The 25,285-nt window shown below is 35.0% G+C and overlaps 2 protein-coding genes and 1 non-coding gene across 3 annotated transcripts in view; 2 read left to right on the forward strand and 1 right to left on the reverse strand.

Annotated features, from left to right (window-relative positions):
• Nucleotides 1-19,963, forward strand: part of LOC126375085 (protein doublesex) — a 202,500-nt gene extending 182,537 nt beyond the window's left edge. The window contains 1 exon segment of the mRNA XM_050021928.1: nucleotides 10,368-19,963. The gene's annotated coding sequence lies outside the window, so the exon portion shown is untranslated.
• Nucleotides 19,964-20,476: 513 nt separating this feature from the next.
• LOC126375142 (protein UXT homolog) lies at nucleotides 20,477-22,109 on the forward strand. Its single transcript, XM_050021993.1, has one exon. The coding sequence runs from the start codon at nucleotides 20,772-20,774 to the stop codon at nucleotides 21,225-21,227; it is 456 nt and encodes a 151-aa protein (XP_049877950.1). The 5' UTR covers nucleotides 20,477-20,771; the 3' UTR covers nucleotides 21,228-22,109.
• Nucleotides 22,110-24,319: 2,210 nt separating this feature from the next.
• LOC126375369 (U2 spliceosomal RNA) lies at nucleotides 24,320-24,512 on the reverse strand. Its single transcript, XR_007567574.1, has one exon. It is a non-coding gene; the product is annotated as a U2 spliceosomal RNA (small nuclear RNA).
• Nucleotides 24,513-25,285: the final 773 nt, after the last annotated feature.

Raw genomic sequence — 25,285 nt, forward strand, 5'->3', positions numbered from 1 at the left:
TAATTATGGCAATAAATTCCAAGGCTGTGTTTACACAGATGGACAACTGTCATCGTTCATCTTCATCACAATATGACAAAGCCTTACTTTGCCGTTTAGTAACCGACTTTATGATTTTAGGGTTCCCATGTAAGTGATTGTGACTTATCAATGAGTTCATTGAAAATATGAATCAGTCTTTAAAGTAGAATACTAGTGGATCTTATGTGAATTTCATTGGCTGTATAATTACATTTTTGTCGAAGCATATGGTGGATGCCTAGTCTGTTTTTTAAATATTGTTACCTAATTAATCTTTTAATCGGTTACTTACTGATGTAAGTATGTAGTCGTTACATGAGCCATATCAGGGGCCTTTGGCGACTCAGTAATAATCCTGACAACAGGGTTGATGAGGTTGGTATTCCACCTCACAACCTATACGATAAGAAGAAGAATCTTTTAATGCGTGCATTAGTAACATAAGTATACAACCCTATTCTCGAATCCTGTTTGAATCCCAGCTCGGGCTGTAAACCACTAAATTCAACTTAATGAGTTTAGTTGAGCGCCAATAGCCGTTTGACGTCCATCTACGTAAATAGCATTCGTATTGTTTATTGGTCCAAGCGCTCGATATAATTCGCGCCGCGGCGCGGTTGTCATGCAGACCCGGCTGATGATTTTACAGGTCCGGTTTTAACTCTACTGTTTCCACAGACAAAATCTTCATCAACAGCATACCCTAAGATACCTACAATTAGACGTATACTCAATATTAGTAAGGTGTGTTGACATGGTCTAGAATGTTACCCCACCGCCCGCTGGCTGGCTGGTCGCAAGTTCGGAACGACGAACGAGGCATTCCGCGTGATCGTAAAAAATCACATCAAATATATTTACGATTGTCTCTGTACAAAGGCGAAACTTTTTAACGGCGGCATTTTATGGGCGAACCTGGTGATTATTGGTTATTCCTCATTCAACGGGTTAAACTCATTCCAACATTTTATTGGTAATAATGTTGAGTTTACTTTGACGCGTCTGTGGCTTGATTCGAGATTCGAATCTTGAGTGTTTCTATGATTCGAACGTGTCGCCGTGTCGTAGCCATTTTATGCCCCGTTTGCGTTACTTCTGCTCATTTGCTGGACTGACAGTAAAAAATAGCATAAAACGTGTAATGGTTCTTTTCTAATGTGGCTGTGACTACCGTAGTGATATTTTTTCCATATTCTGCAATAATCCTACACGAACTCGTTGGGAGTACTCCCATAGTGCACACAGGGATAATCGCCGGTTAGTGAACAATCATCTTTAGATTAAAATGTTTTAAGGGGCCTCTATGTATTGGCTTCGACCTCACGCACGTCTTTCTAAAAGTCCGGGAGTCCATAGGCCTGTAATATGGAAATGACGTACAAATAATAATTAGGTACCTACTTAAATTGTCTTAAGGGGCCTCTACGTGTTGGATTCGGGTCCGAGACTCTAACTATAGTCTCGAGATATGGAAAAAACAATACAAATAACAATACAAAGGAGCATAATGTATAAATAAACTACATTCTTGTGACGATTGAATGTTAAACTTTCGTAATAACTATTTTGATATAACTAATGCTTCAATCTCAGTATTTACAAAATCTTGCGGAATGTTTTTTAAGTTAGAAAAATATACTAGGTTTTTAGTTGACATTGGTGCCGATTCAAACAACCACCAATTTAATTTTAATTTAATTTGACAGGACTAAAACTAGCTCCAACTCTTTCTTGCACCTACTTTAATGAAGGACGGCACTAGTTTAGGGGCTGTCACAAATTAGCTTTGTGTTCGACAGAATAGGCGCCACTATACGCCAATGAAACGGAACGAAGGCAAAAAATATATTACATACACACCACACCACCACCACCAATGATACCACGGTTGAAAAACGCACCATCTCGCGCTATAAATAGTACTTAAGTAGCAAGTCCTCAAAAAAAAACACGTTTAAAATATCATCAATCATCACTCCTTAAATATTCACTTAAAAGACGGCACTCGAGTGCCCTCGACAACGTGAGGAAATTGCTGCACGAATAGCCGCTTCGAGCTATTTAATAAATATAAAACATTTTTTTCTGGACAGGAGGACGACTCGGTGGTGTAATGGTTAACACCCTCGTCCCAGCTTGACAAGAGCTGCGGTTTCAAGTCAGAAATTTCGATTTAATTTTCTTTAAGCACGGGTGAGTGCTATGAAAACAAAAATCCTTTCAAATTTATCTCTATATAGGTAAGATTATTAAAAAAATGTTGGATATCTACATTGATTTACCACAACCGTAGATAAAGATACAGCGCTTGATACAAAAATGCGTCGATAACTTGGCGCTTGTTTAGCTATACATTCGTACACAGCGGTGTATACATTCAATAAAATCGTGTCAAATTAAAGAAAGTACGCATCATCTTATTACGTATATATAGCGCGTGGTGCTTCGTAACGCGGTCGGGTTATACTGTGACTCGGATTGACCGGGAGTACTTGTTATAGTGTATTTAAAACTAAAATAATAATTTTGGTGGGTTTTACTGCGAAAATTAAAGTGTTTATACTGTGATAACATGCACAATGTCATTACTTATTAGAAATATGATGTTCCATCCTTCTGTTTTCGATTTGTGTCACGCACTTCCCCGTGTTGTCAGTTTGGCGCCTAATCGCGCACTGAGGTAAAGTACTGTCAACGTCGCTACATTAACAGTAACTTTGCGCCCCACTTTTTGAGCGCTGATGTTTAATCTACGGTAGTAGTAAATCTATGCATATCTAAGTCAAATATAAATAATGATATTCAGATTACTAAAAGACCAATCTAAAACTAACGAAAAAAAAATCTGTTTCTATTTACCCAACTTATTTATGAACTTTTATCAATAAAAACGTAATATTAACATGATTAAGTCTAATAACACGAGTATGTCAGACATTTTATCACGTTTTTCTAATTTGTCACAGTGTGTTTATTCATACAAATTGCGGAGTAATTTCGTGTTAATAAAAAGTAACTGATTTGAATAGTTGGAAACTAGCCTCTAGCCTCAAAGAAATAGAGTAAAGGTCTAATTATCTTGTTTTCTGTACTTCTTATTTGTTTTATATCCAAGAGTATTGTAAGCTTGAGTATTCGTTTGTCAATACTCAATGCTCAAAACATGTAGTCTTCGCGACACATCTTGCTATACGAGTATTTATCCGCTACCAACAGGGCCACTTTTAGGAGGGGGGCCTTTTTATTTTTTATAAATCCTCTAGCGAAAACCACATAAGCTCCTTGAAAAATCATTTTTGTAATTTTTTTAACAAAACTTCGAAATAGAATAGCTAGTTCCAATCCAGGTACAAGTTTGTGGTCAATTCTTATACGGATTGTAATTAATTGAAAAAAACAGAGATTTCGTTCAAAACGAGGGAAAATAGGGTTTATTTGACGATATCTATCATAACACACTTTGAACTAACTATTAAACAAGTTTCAACAGTATAGCTATTATAGTTTTGGAGAAAATTGGCTGTGACATACGGACGGACGGACAGACAGACGGACGGACAGACATGACGAATCTATAAGGGTTCCGTTTTTTGCCATTAGGCTACGGAACCCTAAAAAATGAGTGTTTATAAGTTATTTATTATTTTATTTATTCAGTAAACTAACAGATTCTTATAATAAACAGTTAACAGTAGATAAATCAATGATAAGACAATTGAAGGTTCATCTAAATTGACAAGGAAGAGAAGACTTATGCATGAGTTTTGACAGTATACAAAAAACAAAATAGTATGGTGAAGTAATTAAAACACATAATAACGGGTTCTTACCGCGTTTAAATGGGGATATGAGACTCCCGATATTTCGACACTGTTGCAAGTGCCTGCATAGCAGATTTCTGCACGTCGTTTTTCTTCATGCCACTAATATGTTCTTTAATCCGGCAAGAAATAGACCGTTTTGTTTGTCCGATGTACGAACTACCACAACTACAGTTTGTTTTGTATTTTTTTGTATTTTTTTTTCCGATATCAAAAACATAAACAAGCGGCAAAGAAAGAGGGTAGACAGATATGTCTGCCCGTAGAAAATTATGGATCTACCTACTCCACTCCAATCTCATCAGTCATCCCGTGATCATGGCACTTGCAACAGTGTTGAAATATCGGGAGTCTCATATCCCCATTTAAACGCGGTAAGAACCCGTTATTATGTGTTTTAATTATGATAATGGCCCCGATTCCTGCAGACACCGCCTAATTTTATTTAAAGTTATATCCGTCATTTTCATATCCGTCGAAAAGGAAAGGGACGGATGATTCACAGCTCTTAATTTTAGGAAGAATGAGTGAATGAATGAATTACCCGGGCGAATCAAAAGGTACGTCGCTGGTATGCAATCCGTTTGACGTGCTGTCTACTTAACTGTGTCGGGTTATTGACGGATGTAAAATTTTTAGACGGTTGATTTAGATTTGTGCTTAAAACAAGCTTAAAATTGACGTGTCTTCCATAAATTTTATGCTTGTCGATTACCCGTCCCTTTCCTTTTCGGCGGATAAGAAAATGACAGATATAACTTAAAATAAAATTAGATGGTATTTACAGGAATTAGCACCAATAACCGCGTAAACTTAAAACAGTATGGTGAAGTGTTAAAAGTGAAGTGTATATGTGTAGGTGTGGTGCGTTAGTGAGGTGCGGGTAGTGAGTACTTAGTTCATCTTGCGATGGATGTACCTCTGACTACCCCAATTGGGATATAGTCGTGAGCTTATGAGTTGTGTAAGCGGTGTGCATTGTTATCACGAGAAATAATTTTTCTTTGAAAAACCGTTTCCTATTCTACCAAAAAACAAAATAGATGTACAGTCATGAGCAATATAATGTACCCACTTTAGGACTCTGTCGCAGTAACATATTTGACATTTAGTGAGAAAAGTTGTCAAAAAAGTCAATGTGACATGGTACCAAAGTGTATACATATTAATGCTCGTGACCGTACTATGAAATAATCAAAATATGAGATAATAATGATTATGTGGATAATGTGTTTATGAGCATTACTTATAAGACCTAATATTGTATGCCTATATGGCGGGATATAGCTGGATGAAACAGCTTATAATTGACATGAACTCCTGTACTGTACCTATGATCCACAATAAATATATTTATTTAATTTCATATCATTTCAAATAATCAAAATGATATTCAGACATAACATGGGTTTCATTTACTTTCAAATGGCGGTATATTTAAATACAAACAGTCTTACATTATGTTCTTAGAATAAATATAAGTGCACGTGTTCAATGCAAAGATTCTACGAATGTTCGCTATTACACCGCCGCGTACGGGGAATCGAGCTTAATTTTTTTTACAACACACGTCCATTTTAGGCAGAAATTTAACCTCCTAAAACCGAAATTTCCAGACACAATATTTAAACAATGGGGCTAGGATTTTAAAAGGACATTCGGTCTAACGACCTTAAACAACTCTCTTAAAATCTTACAAACAAAAACAACAAGAAACAAGAAACATTTATTGAGAAGCTGTGTAGGTACATACATGCAGGTGTTAAACATTATGAAATTGTCTCAACAGCATGTCCATGTCGGACGTACAATATTACAAATAATGTCAGTATTAAGCATCAAGGAATTAAGTAAGTACCTAATAATTAGTCACATTATAAACATTTGTCAATTTTAAATATCATTGTTGTTGAAAATATTCATTCAAGTCATAAAATTCCATATCAACTAGCCAATTTTGTAGACGTCGGCCCAATACACAAAAGTCACACAGTTTCACATACAGTTGTCAGTTTTACATAGTAAAGTTGTCATCACACGAGAAACGGGTGACATATCAGCGAGATGCCTATTTGATTTGCCCATGTTATTTATTCATTTTAAAATTAACATCTGTCAATTCCGTTTTTTCCTTTTTGGTAGATAAGAAAATGACAGGTATAACTTAAAATAAAATTTGGAGGTGTCTGTAGGAATCGTGGCCTTTATTAATATATTTTGTTTAATAAATGAAATAAAAAATATTTCATCGTCATTATTAATTAAATTAAAAATACTTAATTCAAATTATTACGCTACTGTGTAACAGCCGGTTGGCCTAAATGTCGAATGTGTTATTATATTAGCACACACGCGCGTGAGCATTATTGAACTTTATGTGACGTTTCTGGCTACCGATATAGTGTTGTTTTCATTTTGTGGTGGCATTATTAAATTGCAATAAAATATGTCGTTTATTTTTACTATCATTTTAATAATATGCATGCATCCTAACTACCTGCATGCATGCATGTTTATGTACGCATGTATCTATTGCGTTATAGAACAGGGGGGTTAAAAAGGCCACATAGAAGCAATTCATCTAAATAAGCATTATTGTAATTTGACATTTGCGCATATAAAACTAAATGCGCAGTGCACACAAATGTCAAATAGCAATATTGCATTCTTAGACGAATTGTTTCGATGTGGCCATTTTAACCCCCCAGCTGTCAAAATCCAATTTTAAATTAAATGCGAAAGTAATCTGGTCTGTTTGTTATGTTTTTACACAAAGACTACTTAACCGATTTCGATGAAATTTGTTTTAGAGATAGATTAGACCTTTAGAAGGAACATATGATAGTTTTAATGCTATTTAGGGATGGAATAAACAGGGATTCATGTGGACGGAGTCGCGGGCGGACAGCTAGTAGTGTAAATATGTTTTATGGTTCTCTTTCACGCTACACTGTTCTCTATCTTTCTGTCCTGCTGTCATACGCACCCTGTTTAAGTGCAAGTAGTACCAACTGAGGTACTGGTGGTGTAGGACGCAAATAAAAAAGCGTTTTATTAGGGCTGCTAACTGTTGTCAAACCCGTTTTTTTTTCAAGTTTAATGATGTCAAGCCTCATAAATTCAGTTAAACTTTTAATTTACTTTCTATAAAATGTACCCAACCGTAAATGTACCTATAAGTTAGTTTTAACGAGTAACTATGTTTTGCATTTGCAATCGGTGTACTATAAAAGTTTTATAGCATAATATGGCCAATTAAGTATGGCAACATTTAACTGAATGCGGCCCTGGGAGCAGGCTTGCAACAATGTTGCGGCGCAAGTAATTGTTGCTTTATTTGCGTTTTTTTCCTGTGCGCACTCAGCCGCCGTGCGCCGGCGCACATTGGCATATTGACCGACATCTCGCTACTTGAGTATTTTGAACTCTAGGCCATTGACATAAAGCTACGCGGTTAACGCTGACAAATGTCGTGAAATCCTTTGACATACAAAAGAGTGGGCTGATAACCAGTCACCTTAAGGTTAACCATATCTACCTATATAAGAAAGGAAGAAAAGAAAGAAAACATTTAGTTCCGTATTGGACGTTACATTAACAAACTATATCTTGGAATAAAAACCAGGATTAAAACGGTCACATCGAAGCAATTCATCTAAAAAATCAATATTGCAATTTGACATTTGCGCATATATACAAATATTAAGTATGTGCGCAATGCGAACAAATGTCGAATAGCAATATTGCTTTTTTAGATGAATTGCTTAACCCCCCAGAACCAATCTAAACCACTGACTTCGACTTTATGAGTTTGAATTTGTTTGGAGCATTGATAATTGTTATCACGTGATTCCCAGGTTCTGTACCCGATTAATGCCAATAGGGCCTTATTTCGTGACACTTAAACATAATTGGAGAAGAGAGGATGTAATTACAATATACTATACACCTCTCCTACCCCTTCGGAGATATAGGCGTGATGCTCTGTTATGTTAAAATTAAAAGCGGCTGTCGGTTGCACTATGATAGGCTCTACCCACCCTGATAGGGATACGGGCGTAATAAGTTTAAATAACGGCGAACCTTTGTTTTCCAACTAAATATTAATTTAATGTGTGTATATTTTAATGTTTTTAATGTACCTTGTATATGTTTGTCGTAGATTTTACCTAAATAAACTTTTTTATTATTATTTTTTTTTTAACCAATTCACATTGAGCGCACTACGTTTAGTCCAATGCAAGTAACGTTGTGTATAAAAAGTATTGAAATTCTCTTTGAATGTATGTATGTGTGTGTACTTGAGTACTAGCGGTTAATTCCGTGATGTAGATAAGTCTGTATGCGGTAGCTTGACGATGTAATCTGGGCAAAAGTTCTGAGCAATTTGCATCAACCGTACACCTTGTCCAATGCCTGACTTGAAGCGGATAAAATCATAGAATGCGTAGTCCTAAGATGGATACGTTGAACCGTATAGCCATAGGTGAACTTACCAATTTCCCATCGACATTTTCGGCTATTTTTCATATTTTTCGTTTCGTCGTTATTCATCTTATAACGCTCGCGTTCTGCAGAATGGTGTGATCCTCATAGCGCTGCGTGGCATAGAGCCTGACTTGGATAGTCTCCTAGGTCAAAGATAAATTATGAAATTCTGACTAGACTACAAAAAGACAGACCTAAAGGTGACAAAAAACGTTTTCTTTTTTATGGTAACTTATTTATGAATTAAAAAAAAATCTAATAATAAGTTTTTCTATGACGTCACAGGTTGCTTTTTCCTAAAAACCCCACTTGTCCTAAAATAAGATTATATGACTTTCGTGTTTTGGCGTTTAGTAAAAAGTAACTGATTTGACTAGTTGAGAACTACTTTATTATTTTAAGAAGTTTTAACCTACTATGACACAAGGGCCCCGATTCCTGTTGACACCTCCTAACTTTATTTTAAGTTATACCCGTTATTTTCTTATTCGCCGAAAAGGAAAGGTCGATGATTTACAACTGTTAATTTTAAAATGAATGTGAGAATGAATGAATATCCCGGGAGAAAAAAAATAGGCATCATTGGTGCGGTCCGGTACCGGAGTTCGAACCGGCACTTCTCGTTTGAGAAGCAAGCTAGTGAACCACAGGACCACAGTGACTGTACTACCTCACGATCTCCTATCACCTGAATCGGTTGATTGTCCTAAAATAAGATGATATGACTCCATGCTTCGGAAGACACGTTAATCCGTTAGTCCCGGGTACTATCATCATAAATAAATGGAATTCTATAGTCTCTGCTTACCCCGGTGGGAAATAGGCGTGAGTTTATGTATGTATGTATGTACTATCATCATCATCAGCCCATTAACGTCCCCACTGCTGGCGCACGGGCCTTCCCTATGGATGGATAGGGAGATCGGGCCTTAAACCATCACGCGGGCCCAGTGCGGATTGATGGTTATTAACGACTGCTAATGCAGCCGGGACCAACGGCTTAACGTGCCTTCCGAATCACGGAGGAGCTCGAGATGCAAACTTTTTTTTTGTGGTCACCCATCCTATGACCGGCCTTTTGCGAAAGTTGCTTTACTACAACAATCGCAGACCGAGCGCGTTAACCGCTGCGCCACCGAGCTCCTCGACTCCTTCCGGGTACTACCTATATGCGTGGCTAATACTTGAAAAACTGACACCAAAAAAAGATCCGAAGCAACTTTGCCACAAAAAGATATTAAGTAAATTATTTTGAAATGATAATGATTCATTCCAAGTTCGTACAAAAGTTACTTTTTTCTGTATTTAAATATTCAACTGCCATACGTCATTGTCAAAATTTGACAACCAACAATAATAAATCGCGTGATCGGGTTGATAAAACATCTTGACAGAGGATTTTTGACTCGATAAAACAAGGAATTCAATTGTTACGATGTCAATGTTTGTTTAATATCCATGTTATCAATGTAGGAAGAACCCTTTCAAGCGCTAATTGGAAGGAATTTTATCATACCCCACCGAGCATTCTGTTAGACCAACCTTGATAGGCGGTGAGTCGTATCGCCGTCTATACATAATCGTCAAGTCAACTCATCATCTCACAGGTTCCGCTTACCTAACCTGAAGATTTGACAGGTCCAGTTTTTTACAGAAGCGACTGCCTGTCTGACCTTCCAACCCGCGAAGGGAAAACCAGCCCAATACAGGTTAAGTCACATAAAACACATCTCCGAAAATGCATTTCTCGGGAATGTGGGTTTCCTCACGATGTTATCTTTCACCGCTGAGCACGTGATACAAACATGAATTCGAAAATAAATTCGACAATCATTGGTTTAGGCCTGTCTTGGATTCGAACCTGCGGGCTCAAAGTGAGAGACACGCGTTTTACCAACTGGGCAAACACGGCTCCACTAACACTGTAGTAAAAACTGCCCTTAAGATACATTAGCTCCCCGTTTGAGAAGCAAGCCGGTAAACAAGAGGAACACAGTATTGTACCTGATATTAAAACGTTTTTTTTTTGTTTTTCAGGCGGCGCAAGAACCCGCCGATGCCCCGGCGTCGTCGTCGGGTGCCACCGAGTCCTAGGTTCGATTCGCGGCGCAGGTGGGCATGCAGTGCGCAGAACTGCTTTCTTAAATAAGATCTGTGTAAATTACGTGTTATGTGTATACCACGTTGAACAGTACCTTGAATATTGTTTTTTTTTGTGTTTTAAGTGTTAAACATGTTATTGAGGCGGTTCGTGTAGTTGGAAAAGAAAATGGCTGAAATATTTTCACGACAAAAACATTTTTTAAACCAATCAATTTTTGTTTTATTTCGAATAAATATTTGATTTTGGAAACATTAGTGTTCAAAAATAGGCCAAACATTGAAATGAGTTATCACAAATATTCAACCGGCTGTTACTTTGGTAAGGATCATAATCAATATGACGAATATTTAGTGTACCAAATTATTATAGTATCGAGAAAGTGTTATGTGTAAGTGAGCATAGTATAACAATTCGGTATCTCCATACTTCTTTTTCATCGTGTGTGCGGGTTATTATTGAGCATAAGCCCCACACATAACTCATGTAACGACTACGTACTTACATGAGTAAGTAGTAATCGGGACCAAAGGCTTAACGTGCCTTCCGAAGCATGGATCATATTACTTACGGACATTCGGGTGATCAGCCTGTAATGTCGTAACCAAATTACGGATGACAAAGTGATTTTTGTGATATCCCCACCGGAATTCGAACCCCGGGACCTCTGGATCGTGAGTCTAACGCTCAACAACGGAGACAGTCACTCTCTATACTGATTATGAACCATACCGAACTATAGGTTGGAAGAAAGTCTGTGGTATACGAGTACTTTGAATCGGGACATAATTTTTTGATCCATAAAATTTTTGGTACAGTTTTGAACTTACTTTTTTAATGTCATACTTTTTAGGAACAGAATAAAATCAAAACTAAGTAATTTATAGTTACGGAAGTATTACAGTAATTTTGGAAAAAAACGGCAATAACAATATTTAATGAGAGACTTTTTAGGCTACGTTCCCCAAAAAAACTATAGATGGCCCTGTACAGATTTGTCTTCATTTAACCTTATGATAACGTCCCCACTGCTGGGGCATGGGCGTTTCCTATGGATGGATAGGGAGATCGGGCCTTAAACCATCACGCGGGCCCATTGCGGATTGATGGTTATTAACGACTGCTAATGCAGCCGGGAACAACCGCTTAACGTGCCTTCCGAAGCAAGGAGGAGCTCGAGATGAAAACTTTTTTTTGTGGTCACCCATCCTCGACCGGCCTTTGCGAAAGTTGCTTAACTTCAACAATCGCAGACCGAGCGCGATTACCGCTGCGTCACCGAGCTCCTCCTGCATCTTTAATCTTTGTTTTTTGGGTTTAAATGATGACCCTTGTTATTACACCCAAGCGCAACAGATCAAAATAACGAGAAGGAATATAGCTAGCAACATAATTCTATACATATCTGATCCAAATATCAAGTGACAATTATTTTTATATATGCCTCTGCCATTAGAATATACTTTTGAATAATTATATACTCGGGCAATGAGAAATTAGGTAATTATTACGTAAATCTGGACAACGCTATCTATATTGTTTTTGGGGAACGTGGCCTGTAAATTCCCTCATTGATATTTTATATTATTTATCACTACTGTACATTACAACATAAAGTCACGTTCTGGTAATAAAACAGTTTAATTTCAAGATTATTTCAGTTTGTTTATTCACGTCTGAATATTTCAGCCATTTTCTTTTTTAACTGTGCACAAAATATGGCTCTTTTTAAAAGTTGTTTTGGCAAATGTCAATTAAGTTAAACAGTCTCAAAGAGACGTATGGAATAGTGGAAATGTCATTGTTTTTTTTATTGTTTCAAAAGTACCTATTTTCAAAAAGTTGTGTGACAGTTCGTGGATATGGGAACGCGTTGGAATAATGGGATAATAAACCTTCAGTTTATAAAAAAGTATCTAGAAATGGAAGCCAGTCGAGACGATCAAAAATCAATCTCATTTTTCGACTTGACCAGCGACATAAATGCTAAGAGAAAATTAGATCGAAAAATAAAATCTGGCTTATTTTGGAATTTAAATTCAGAATTACATTAAATCAAAAAAGAACTTACTTATTTACAAATTTAAATTTAGAATTACAGTCATAAGAATGAGATTTTATGTGTTCTTGCAAATAAATTGATTTGATTTGATACGACGTTTGACCACTTTTAATGATGACGTCACCATTTTATATTCGCAACAAAATCCATTATAAATAAACCGTTTTGACGTTTCAAAAAAGTTTTTCATTTTACCGGTTTGTCATCTATATTTTAAAGCATTAGGATCATGCAAATGATGCACTATGTTTATTATCTGAAGGTTTAGTATCCCACCAAGAAATATTAAGTTAAAGAATGTGTTTAAATCAATTGATTCCAGTGATTATAAAATTATAATTGATGCTTTTTGTCAGGATTGTGTATGTGTTATTTGTTAAAAGTCAGTCCGTTTTGAAATTCAGTAAGTCTACGAATATTGGGGTTACAATTCCTGATTACGTCCAGCAATCATCATCTCCATAGCTTTATACCGCTTACCTAACCTGAAGATTTGACAGGTCCGGTTTTTTATACAGAAGCAACTGCCTGTCTAACCTTCCAACCCGAGAAGGGAAAACCAGCACAATACGGGTTAGGTTACTCTCTCTCTCTCCCCTTGGCATTTATTATTCCCATCTGAAGGTGGGGTCTGCCTTCTTCGTACTTCTTTTCCACTTCGCTCTATCGGACGTGTCGTTCTCGGACATTGCACATGCACAGGTCCTTTTTTACCACAACCGCCCGCCCATGTTGTTTTTGGTCGTCCTCTTGGTCACATATCTCCGAAATGCATTTCTCAGGAATGTATGTTTCCTCACAATGTTTTCCTTCACCGCTGGGTACGATTTAATCATGACTCAATCGATGAAAAAAGTCTTTCGAATAATAACGCTTGGGTGCTTTGAGTGTACTCATTTCTGACATTATAATTACCTGATCACTTTTTTTCCATGCGACACAGTTCTAAAGTTGCTTTTTACGTATTTTTAGACGCAACTGTGCCTCCGTTAGTTATTTTTTTAATAGCTAGAGTTGTAATGGGCGTGTATCGACAGAGGGGTGGGTGGGACGACCATAGCACCGCCCACTATGCGGCCCTCGCCACCTGTACCACACACCAGAACGGAATATTGCTCGCTTACTTAAATGCGAGCGAAAGAAATCGAGCTATTACTGCACACTTTGTTGAATCTAACCAGAACGATCCGTTTGGTAAGAGGATAAAATTCGAGTTCAAAATGTCAAGATAACATCATATTATTTAAAGCTGGTTTTGGATGTAACGCGGTCAAATGCAAACTTATTGTTTTCAATAAGGTATTATTAATGAATGTGGTGTGTGAAGTGAAGGTACGTAATTAACAATATAGCATCACGCCAGTATCCACAAACGGGTAGGCAGAGGTATATGTATAGTATAGACACCCACTCCCTGCTGTTTTAAGTCCCATGTAATAGGGGGCAAACCTATTGCCATCAACCGGGCACAAATCCTGGAAACCACGCTTGTGTCAATTACCTATGAACAAAAAACTCAAAGCTATTTCAATTAACGTAAAAAAAACTTAACTAAAACTTTATAACACACATTAAGTGGTGTTATTGATATTCATTTTGGTACCACACAGGTCACATTGAAACAATGAGAAACATTCCAGGCTGCGTTCCTCAAAAACTATATAGATAGCGCTGTACACATTTTCCTTCGTTTATCCGTCTAATTTCATGGATAACAGCCATTGGCCCCGATTCCTGCAGACACCGCCTAATTTTATTTAAAGTTATATCCGTCATTTTCATATCCGTCGAAAAGGAAAGGGACGGATGATTCACAGCTCTTAATTTTAGGAAGAATGAGTGAATGAATGAATAACTCGGGCGAATCAAAAGGTATGTCGCTGGTATGCAATCCGTTTGACGTGCTGTCTACTTAACTGTGTCGGGCCTATTAACCTGTTCAATGTGGCCTATTAACCCCCAAAACAGATAGTTCGACGGACTGACTTTAACGGATTACACAAATTTTACGGAACGTACAGTCATGAGCAATAACATGTACCCACTTTAGAACCCTGTCGCACTATCATATTTGACATTTAATGAGACTTACGGTTTAATTTGTAAAAAAAGTTAATGTAACAAGGTTTCAGAGTGTATACATATTAATAATGGGCTGATGATGATGACTCGTGACCGTACGGTAGACCGTTTGTGCAATTTTGTTTCCAAATTTGGTAAGGAAAATACGAAAAAGTCGTAGTAGAAAGTGACGATTTTTACATGGTGACATATCCATTACAAGCAGATTTTATATATCCTTCACCAGCTTATGTAAAGTGTTGTTAATGTTGTAAAAGGTATTGCAGTGAGCGTTACATAAATGTACCCAAAAAAACAGATCCGTCATCACAAAAAGAGCTTTTCTCACGATACGTCACAAAAATGACGTCCCAATAAAATTTAATTGTAATTTTTATTATTATATTATTCACTTGTTAAATTTACACACATTTGTTTAACGAACACAGAATATTTTCGAGTTACAGCACTGTTTTAACATTTTTGATATTTACATTAAATATTCCATTCCATCCATATTTTCTCTTTTATAGAATAATATCGTATTGTCCGTACATAAATAAATGTGATATTGATTGAATTTCATGATTTGATTTGATCTCACTGGTTTTAAAATTTGTTAATTATCGATTTCGATCCGTACGATTACAAAATATTACTATTAAGTATTATTATAACTTAAACTAAACCATAGATGTCACTAGCAAGTTATATTTTAAGGACATGCACATTTTGTTTGTAATTTAGGTGTTTGCTAGTCAAAACGGTAAAAAATAATTTCCCTTATATTTATTTCATTCTTACGGTTCTGACTTAACCAGTGATAAATTATTTTATGAGTACTAAAAATATGGAATTAACGAGCAAATAAAACCGTTCAAAATTTCGTCCTTGATTTTCTTTTTATATTGTACCTTAGATATATAATATCATAATGCTAATTCATTTATATTTAAACTCTAGCGTATGTAGTATTAAAATAATAGTTTACATTGTAAATATTTTGTATATAACTATGAGTAGCAGTGATGTTGGGATATTTTTCATTGTAAGAAATTTTCGTATAGAAATAATTTCTGTCCGAATTTGTCATGTTGTTACCTTTATGTTCTAGAACCTTCTATGTTCCTTAACTTTGTAAGTACCTACTTTAAAGCCAAGATGTTATTGTCAAATAGAGAGTGTTAATAACAAACACTCATGAATACATATACAACGATAGGTATCATAAAAATGCATATTACGAGAACTTTTTAATTTTTTTCACACAAGTTCACCTAAACATTAGATAAAACTATACATGTAATTTATAGTAAACAGCCTTTGAATACTTGTGTCGTTTTTAAACTCCGAGAGTTTAAGCGAATCAAGCTTAAGAGAGAAAGGCTTATTTAATTTTAGGCTTTAGTGCGCAGTAAAGGAAATACGTATTATTTTCTTCGCTTATCGCTAATGGCTGTTCAGGGGGGTTAACAAGGTCATATCGATTTAAAAAAAGCAATATTGCAATGTGACATTTGCACATATAAAATTAAGCGCGCAGTGCACACAAACGTCAAATAGCAATATTGCTTTTTTTTAGATGAATTGGGTAGTTTCCTAGGTCAGAGATAAATTATGAAATTCTGATTACTAAATAAAGATAGATCTAAAGGTGACAAAATACGTTTTCGTAAGAAAAGTGTAATAATAAGTGCGACATTTTCACAGGTTGCCTTTTCACACAAATTCCATAGTAATTTCGTGTTTTGACGTTTAATAAAAAGTAACTGATTTGACTAGTTGGAAACTGGCCTATTGCGATGTGGCGTTTTTAATCCCTAGGTCATTTCTCCCGGACATAATCCACCTCTTTCCTAAAGTCTACTACGCGTCTACCACAGAAAAAATATTATCTGTCGCCTACTCCATAAAATTCGTATTTACAATAAGTCACGTATACGTGTTTTAATAATATATAAAATCACGCTTATACAGGAGGATGCCCTGGATACCCCCGAAAGGGTAAACAGGGGGTCATGAGCAATATAATGTACCCACTTTAGGACTCTGTCGCACTAACATATTTGACATTTAGTCAGATTTACAGTTCAATTTGTCAAAAAAGTTAATGTGACATGGTACCAAAGTGCATACATATTAATGCTCGTGACAATACAATATATACAGTATATATCTTCGCCAGCTATGTTTAAGTCCCATGCTGTAATAAGGGGCGGGCCAAATAAAAAAGGGGGCTGAAAAAGTGCTGTAATAAGGGGGGAGGGGGAAATAACCAGGCCTAAATCGAAACCATGCATCAATAGATCTAAAGATTAATTCGAACGTCATATCGATAAAAAGAATAAAAGTGGACTTTTAAAAGGAAATAATGTGGCAATGAGGGGCCTTTCAGGCGTCTTTCTCCAAAAAAAAAGATGGCTCTGTACAGAGTTTCCTTTGTTTAACCTTCTATGTTCATAGATAACAGACATGTGCAACTTTTATCTTTGTTTTTGGGGTATAAATGGTGACCCTTGTTATTACACCCAGGCGCAACACATCTTCCACCAATTATTATTCTGACCAAAATAAAAGAAGCAATATAGATAGCAATATAATTCTATACATGTCTGATCCAAATATCAAGCAACAATTATTTTTATTATTATAATTATGCCTCTGTCAATACATTTTATTTTTGAATAATAATCAATCAATCAATAATACTTTATTGCACGACATATACAAAGGATATGAACATACGAATAAAAACATAAGCACATAATTGAAAAAAAAATTAATGAAAAAATAGGTAATTATCACGTTAAATCTATACAGCGCTGTCTATATTCTTTTTGGAGGCACATAGCTTGGAAAGTTCTTCATTAGAAATGGTAATTTTCCCATTTTGGTCTTTTGGTAATTTCTCCTACCAACTCCATGCTAAATCATTTTATAACTTAGTTGAACGACAACTCGCAAACTGTACAGTTCTATCTATATATTTCTTAATTAAATAGGTATCATCAACTAAGTAATTTCCGAAATTACACAATATTGAAAAAGTGAATTGTAAATTTAGCTTAGCTAGAAAAACTTTCCTTAACGAAAATTGCTAAGTTACAATGAACAGAAAAAAGTTGTAAGTTGAAAATATAATTTTTGGAATAGATATAAACATATTTAAAAATAATATGACAGTTAAAAATTAATGAATACAACGAAAATATGTATAGTTCTTTCATTTCTCAGTAGATTTGTCATCAAGACGCTTTCGTATGTTTTATTAATATTAATCAGGATTGGGATATATTAACTATTACCTTACCTTGATAGCTATTAATTGTAAATTGTGAATGAATCCTAGTAATTTATAAGATCTTGTATTAAATTAAGATAATTGCGTCATTATTACCTATTTATGATAATACCTATAGATCATGGTATAAGAAAACTAGGTATGCTTAAAACTGACAGCTAGCTTTTCAAGGTTAGCGCAGCTGACGTCATCCCACCCTACGTTGCCATTAAAAAATAAATTACCCACGTCCAATGTTTTTAATTCACTTTAAAAGGAAATTTTGCACTGTATTATGTATATTATGTACAGTTTTACTGATTTTTATATATGTGACTAATAATAAAAATTAAATACATTAGTCAGTAATTCACTTAATTTTCAATAATAAAATTTACGTCCTTGGAATATTGGAGATACCACTTTAATGGTAACACTTACGTCATCAAAGGGCTAGCAATGGCGGCTTGTTATTGGACTGAGCATACCTGGTCTTCATAAACCATGGATGATACATAGTTTCATTATTATTATACATCGTATCTTCCATTAACATTACGTGACATCACACAACTAACTTCGTCCAAAAGTAGAAAACTTTTTAAAATTAGATTCTTAAAATTTTTCGCGAAAGTATTGTTAGAACAGCCAAAGTTGTTAGAGGATTTTTTTTTAAAGGATGATAAAATTGACTAACTGTATAAACTTATAGTAAATATTTTCAATGATAAGTAGCGAGTATTCGTTTTTCGAATACATTATTTTTATTAAATTATATTTTCAAATCATGTTGGCTTCTGGTCTAGATGAACGTTTACGCTACTAAACGTTTCGCCGCTTCCTTTTTGATGCGAACAGCGAAGGATTAGAACTCTGCCGTCGTCTGTATTTCCAACTCGTTATAATCCGGGAGTGTTCACGGCTAGAGTGAATAGGCACTTGCTAGGTAAGTGTGATCCACCCTAGACCACATCATCAATTACCATCAGGTGAGATTGTCAACAAACGCGAGCAATATTTAATTTAAAAAAAGTAACTTTTTCAAATACACAATATTGTTATTCCTAAAACTCTACCAGCATACACTATCGCTTCCAGCAAAAGTTAAGGGCTCACGCACACACAAAAGGCTCGCCTATATTATTTAAAAAACCAAACCAAAGGGGGTATGAAGCATACTCCACTGCGAGTTATTTTGTTATTTAGATGATGTCTGTGATTACAATTGTTGATTCTTAACAATATAAAATAGCATAGCGCATGTATCCCCATAAGTTGATTCTTACTTGAATCTAAATAAATGTTACCTACTTACCTAAATATTATTTTATTAAACATTTAAAAAAAAGCTCACTAAGTACACGCGTTCATTTTAACTCACAAAAAAATGTTTCCTACTTATCAAAGAAAAGTTTACAATGAATAAATGTAATTTGTAATGTAGTCAATTTTATGCATCCTGCCCTTAAATGTAAAGTCCTGTAGATATAACATCTCGTCCATACAAGTCAGGTGCTTTCGTCACAAAACTTCCTAAAATAAAATAAAAATTAATACTATTTGTATATTAAACTATAGGATTTTTTCTCCTTTTAGCGTTAAGAAGTCAGTAACAGCACATAATGTAAGTGGCAGTCCATCACAATAGCGTAGTCGACGAATTTAAAATTTAAATTAACATTTATCTTATTTAAGTTACTGTTAAGGTGAAAAAGTTGAAACTTTTAAATTAAAATGGTGTTTTGGAGCGCAAGGAAAAGCCAAATAGAGATAGGGGAAATGAATTCCAAAATTATTTTCTAAGTTGTACACGCGGTAAAGTTACTTGTTTGATTTGTAGACCTTAATTTGTACTTTGTAGGTACCAAATTGCAAAATAATTTCTTGATACGAGTGCAAATTAGAATTATACCACCGTCTCAAAGTTACAAGTAGCTTTTTAATAAATTGGGCGTAAATCGTTTAAGCTTACATCTTTGTGAATCATGTGAATCTAGTAGCCTAAATAATTGTACCTGTTATATTTAATGGTGTACTTGTTTGTAAGCAAAGGGATGGTTTAGTTCTGACGTGGAAAATGTTTAAAGTATTTCTTGTCAAATAAACGATATGGTAATCGTTTACTGTCAGTGTGTTTGTTTTATTTCCAAAACCTTTTAATTATTCTTCTGTTGTGTAGATCGTGAGGTCAATGACAGACCTCAAGACCCCCTGATATGGTTTACATAATGAGTACATTGGTACTTAGTATGCCGTTCAAACACTGGTCGCGTATATGAAAAACCTCAACTGAGCTCCGTGTAATGTAATGCAAACTTTGAAGGGTAAGGCTGAAAGTGCAGTAGGCAGCGCCATCAATTTCAAGATATTTACAAAAGTACTAACAAATTTCAATAGATGGCGTGAAAATAACATATAAAGCAACGCCATCTATAATTTTATTTCCTAAATATTACAGCATATAAAGGTATGATATAGTACTCCCACATATCCAATGATGGCGCTTTAGTGTGTGTTTACAAATATAGTTAATAGGTACTTGACTTGAGTTTAGAAACAGTATTTTTTTCTTTCACTAGTAAAGTATGTAATATTATTACAAAAAAAAAAAAAAAATGTCTGTGAATATTATTGAACTTTTATAAACGGTTTGAGCTTTTTGATTTTACGCAAACCGAATTCAATCACATTTTAAACATAATGTCAAAGCTCAAAGCTTAATTTATAAACACAACTTTGCTTGTCAGTTTTGCTTGTTTTTGAGGTTAGAATTTAAACATTGTTGAGAAGTGATTTATATTTTCGGCCTTGTTACTCTCTGTCAATCGAAGACAAGAGATACAGTTATATATTTTTATAGAAACTTAAATTTCCTTAAAGCTACGTTGTGTACTAAATATAAAACCCAGAATCGTCATCGTCTATGACATCAAAACAATGACGGCAGACCAAGTAAATGTTGAAGAAACTATAATTAAATATGAAAACTTTATCAATGACGTGCTTAAAGAGGATCTACAACGGATAGACTTGAGATTACAGCAAGTGAACGCTGAAATATCCGACTTAATACAGCAGAAACACACTTTGAAAGTTGTTTCTGATAAGAAGGTCCACCCGGAAGGCTTCAAAACTCAAGTTAATTTAGGCTGTAATTTCTTTATGGAGGCGTCAGTACCAGATACATCAGCTTTACTTATAAATATAGGCTTGAATCATTATTTAGAACTGAGCTTAGGTGAAGCAAATAAATATTTAGATTTAAGAATAAAGGCGTTTGAGAAGAAAGCTGGAGAACTGAGAGATCAGAGTGCGAAGACGAAAGCGCATATAAAACTTATGTTGTTTCATATTGGAGAGTTACAGAATAACCAAGTGGCAAATAATAGTTGATAAAAGTGAAAACATCATTTAATCAATAATGTATTTTTTAAGGCATTAAAAAACCCTCAAAAAAGAATGTGGATGATTATAATGTGATATTTCTATAAATTCCACTTTATTTTGTAATTTTATCTACATAGTGCTATAGAGTCTAAGTTATATATCTACATAGTATAGTTATATATCTAGTATTATATCTACTTGTAAGTTGACACTGTCTTAACCTCCCAAAGGCCGAGATACCCAAGTTGTGTTGGTTGCTTCGAACTGGACACACTTTTCTTGCTTCCTCCACATTCATCAATTATTTCACACACGCACACCAGTTCAATAGTAGATCAAACCTTATCTAAGGACATCTCCAATTTGGTCAATGTATGCATTCTAATTCTTTGTCTGCCAGCCCTACCACTTATATGTCGCTTTCGTAAGATTAGACCAGGGTAAAAGCAGCAAGAGTCCTTACTATAAGAGTTTTTACAATGGGAACATTTTATTTTAAACATCATGTCCAGTGATGTGCTGTTCTTCGGAATATTCCCACTTTGGGAATGTCCCGGCATTAAAAAGGCGCAAAACTTACGTAAAAAGAGCTTTATTACCTTTTAGGCAGATAAGACCAGAGTACAAGAAAGAACAATTTGAAATAGATTAGCAGCCAGTGTCCTTACTATTAAAGAGTTTTTACAACGAGAATATTTCCACTTTGGAAACATTCCCAGGAACCACACATAGCTATTGAAGAGTGTAACAAAGAGCCATTGAAGAGTGTCCCTTCTGTGTAATATTATTGTTTATTCTATGCTCGTGGTTTAGCAATTCTCACTATTAACAGCAACTAATGTTTTAATGTAAGTAAAAATGTGATAAATGAAATAAACTTTTGTTTTATTCAGATATGTTTCTTTTTCTCAACTGACAGATTAATTATGATTTACTTTTAGTTCAGTCTGTCTTAAAATCCACTTTTAAGTGAAAGGAAAAACACAATAACCAAAATCAATGTAAAAGTTCTTATATAAAAATCAGGAACTTGAGCATGATCTTGAGGGCATTCTCAGCTGAGATTAGTTTATTAATACCACCCTAAGATTGACTCTTGATGTTATGATGATAATGATATGAAGTGTCAGCCCTTTCTGAATTTAGATAAAATAATTACAAGATACTAATAATTACGTAGAATTTACCTATCTCGATAGACTTCGCCAGTCAACAAGGCTGACGGGCTCATGGTGCTAATTTATGCAAGTTCTTCCATCCAATTGCACACCCTTACCCTTATCAAATATTCAAATTAATATTAAATAGCTTAGTCCAGCACATTTTGAGCTGATTTCGAGTCTAGAAGGGCGTTAAGTAAGACCTAATTGAAATCTTGAGAGGTACTTCAAAATGGAATATTAATGTACCTTCACACTTATGAGATGAATGGATAAGTAGGTAGGTTCTCTAGGTATTTTCAAGATGGTAATAAGCGGCTGATTAGATATGGATGAGTGAAATGAATACCTGTATTCAGTCTTATAAAATTTGTTTAAAATATTTATTTAATTAGTAATTTATGAAAGAGAGAGAGCAGATAGATGATTAATTAGTAATTTATGAACTTCGCTTCTATGCTGTTCTGGGAGCAAATAAAAAACATAGAAAACGTTCAGCTGCTTGTCTTCCCGGGCATGTCGTAAAAACCGACAGAGGGATTGTGTCCTCTAACATGATGGACTAATGTTATGGGCGATAGGCTGATTCCTTATCACCATAAGGTTCATCATATCCAGCTTACGACATCGTATCAACAGTGGCTGCAAGTTGTCTTTGATTACTTGTGGCTCTGCCCACCCCATTAGGGATAACGGGCGTGAGTTTATGTATGTATGTATGTTATAAAACAATACAAGCGTCAATGTGTAGACACGTTATAAACACACACGTTACACGTGCATACACGTTAGTGTTGGAAAACCGTATAAGATTTCCGGCTTAAAGTTCCTTTGCATCCCGCCTAAACCTTTAAAAAAAGAAAAAATTGGTCGACATACAGTCGCGGAAAGGTAACATTGCAAGAACTTTTGAAATCAGAATGTCTGTTAAACCCGTAATTCCTAATAGTTAACTCTAAATCTAAAATCGCTGAGAAGCTCATGAAAAGTGTAGCAGTGCAGAGTTCTCCGAGGTCAGAAGACAATTCAAATTCAAATTCATTTATTTCTAAAGTTTACAAAAACATTGTCTACAGGTAGGGTCCCAAGGCGACAATGCTTAAATATTCAATAGATTAACATTATAATAAAAATATGATTATGTCATGTTTTAATTATACAATGTCAACAATGTTTAAAATTCTAATAAAAATCCTAAAGTATATAAATTCTAATAAAATAATTCTGATCATCGTATTATTTATTATAAATAGTCATAACAAGGATATAAAATAAATTAGAAATCTTATCATGCAGTCAAGTGAACCAACATGGCCGCAGTGAACTCCGACTGCTGGCTAAGCTCCGCTAACTGGCCAAGAAATACAGGAGAAATCCAGTCCAATCAATCCAGTGAGTACATAAGTACCTAGTACCTTTTTTATTTCCTTTAGATGGTATTTTATTTGTGCGATTGCATTTGAATTTGAAAACATTTAAAAGTTCTCCGAAAAAAATGTACAACAATGTTAACTCGCAGCTGACTCACGCACGATTTATTAATCTGTATTTCCTGTAATTAAGCGAATGTAACTGTCTGTTACCTCTTCTCGCCTTAACCGCTGGGCCGATTTGGATTTAGGGGCGGACATAGTAATTACTGCAACATACCTAAGTGATAACCACGCGGACAAAATGATGGTTTGAAATACCTAACATACTATTAGCTAGTTCTACTACACCCTCAGAGGGGGTTTTAGTGGGTGAGAGTCCCACATAACCCAGCTGCTATAATATAACTGCATTTCTTCCTCTATAAAAAAACATACTTGTTATGAGATAGCCGCTAAACGCGTTGATGTCTTACTTATCTATGAAGATTTAATTTGATTTTAACACAATAGGAAATACAGATGTGAATTTTGATTGAAGTGTTCTCCGAAGAGATATTTTCAAGGTATTATGTGGGCCGATCCCGGCGGCACTGCAATGCCGGGCCGACCCGCGACGGGAGTGGAGCGAGCCCCGAACATCCCGTCTGGTCACAAAAATCAGTTTAATATACTGGTCCCTCAGTGAGGGAACTTTCAGATATTAAGCTGAAAAGAACAGATACTACACTTTGATCTTAGCCAAAAGGCCGAGAAGCGATACCAAAAATTTCGAGGTGCGATCGGGTCATTATTTGCGCACAAATCTTAACACCGCGATGTAGAATTTTACAATATTATTTTGCTGTTCGTCAATTGTTTAAGAAATATTCAGTTGTGTAAAGTCGTCTTTTCAAATATTTGTTTATACATTAAGTACTATATTTTTTATTATAAATTCAGAATTCATATTTATTTAGCTAGTAAAAATACTGATCTGTAATATGACAGTATAAACAATCATTCTAAAAGAAGTAATTCAGTGATCTTAACCGCAAATTATAAGTTTGTAACGTTTACACGGCACAGCGACATCTATTAAAATTTTATAGAATCGTTTCTGTCTTTCCAGTTAGTGACATCTATTGGCACAATTAGAAACTAAGACAACCTACGACGCATAAAATTAACTTACAGCAGTTTTACGCAATAGAAGTTAAGCATGTAAAATATAGATGGCAGTGTAAAAATATGTAAATTGATTGATGGCAGTGTAAAAATATGTAAAAGTGTGATTATGTATCACTTTATTACTGTTGTGGTACCGTTAGTTAGTTGAGTATCTAATTTTATAAATCAGGGGACAAAAATTATAAGTCAATTTGCTTTTTAAAATTATGGATGAACCTACCAAGGTAGGTAAGGTAAATAGGTACTGCGAGTACCTTGGTAATAATGTTGAGACTACAAAATTAAGTTAATTTTTAACTTAATTTTGTAGTCTCAACCTTCATATAAGAGACATTACGCCTATATTTTTTCTTTCTTCTTTCTT

The sequence above is a fragment of the Pectinophora gossypiella genome, chromosome 18, assembly GCF_024362695.1.
Source record: "Pectinophora gossypiella chromosome 18, ilPecGoss1.1, whole genome shotgun sequence".
In the NCBI taxonomy this organism is placed as follows: Eukaryota; Metazoa; Arthropoda; class Insecta; order Lepidoptera; family Gelechiidae; genus Pectinophora; species Pectinophora gossypiella.

Bases quoted from the DNA above. Each gene is read 5' to 3' on its own strand.
- LOC126375142 (XM_050021993.1), top strand. From the start codon at position 20,772: ATGACGGCAGACCAAGTAAATGTTGAAGAAACTATAATTAAATATGAA.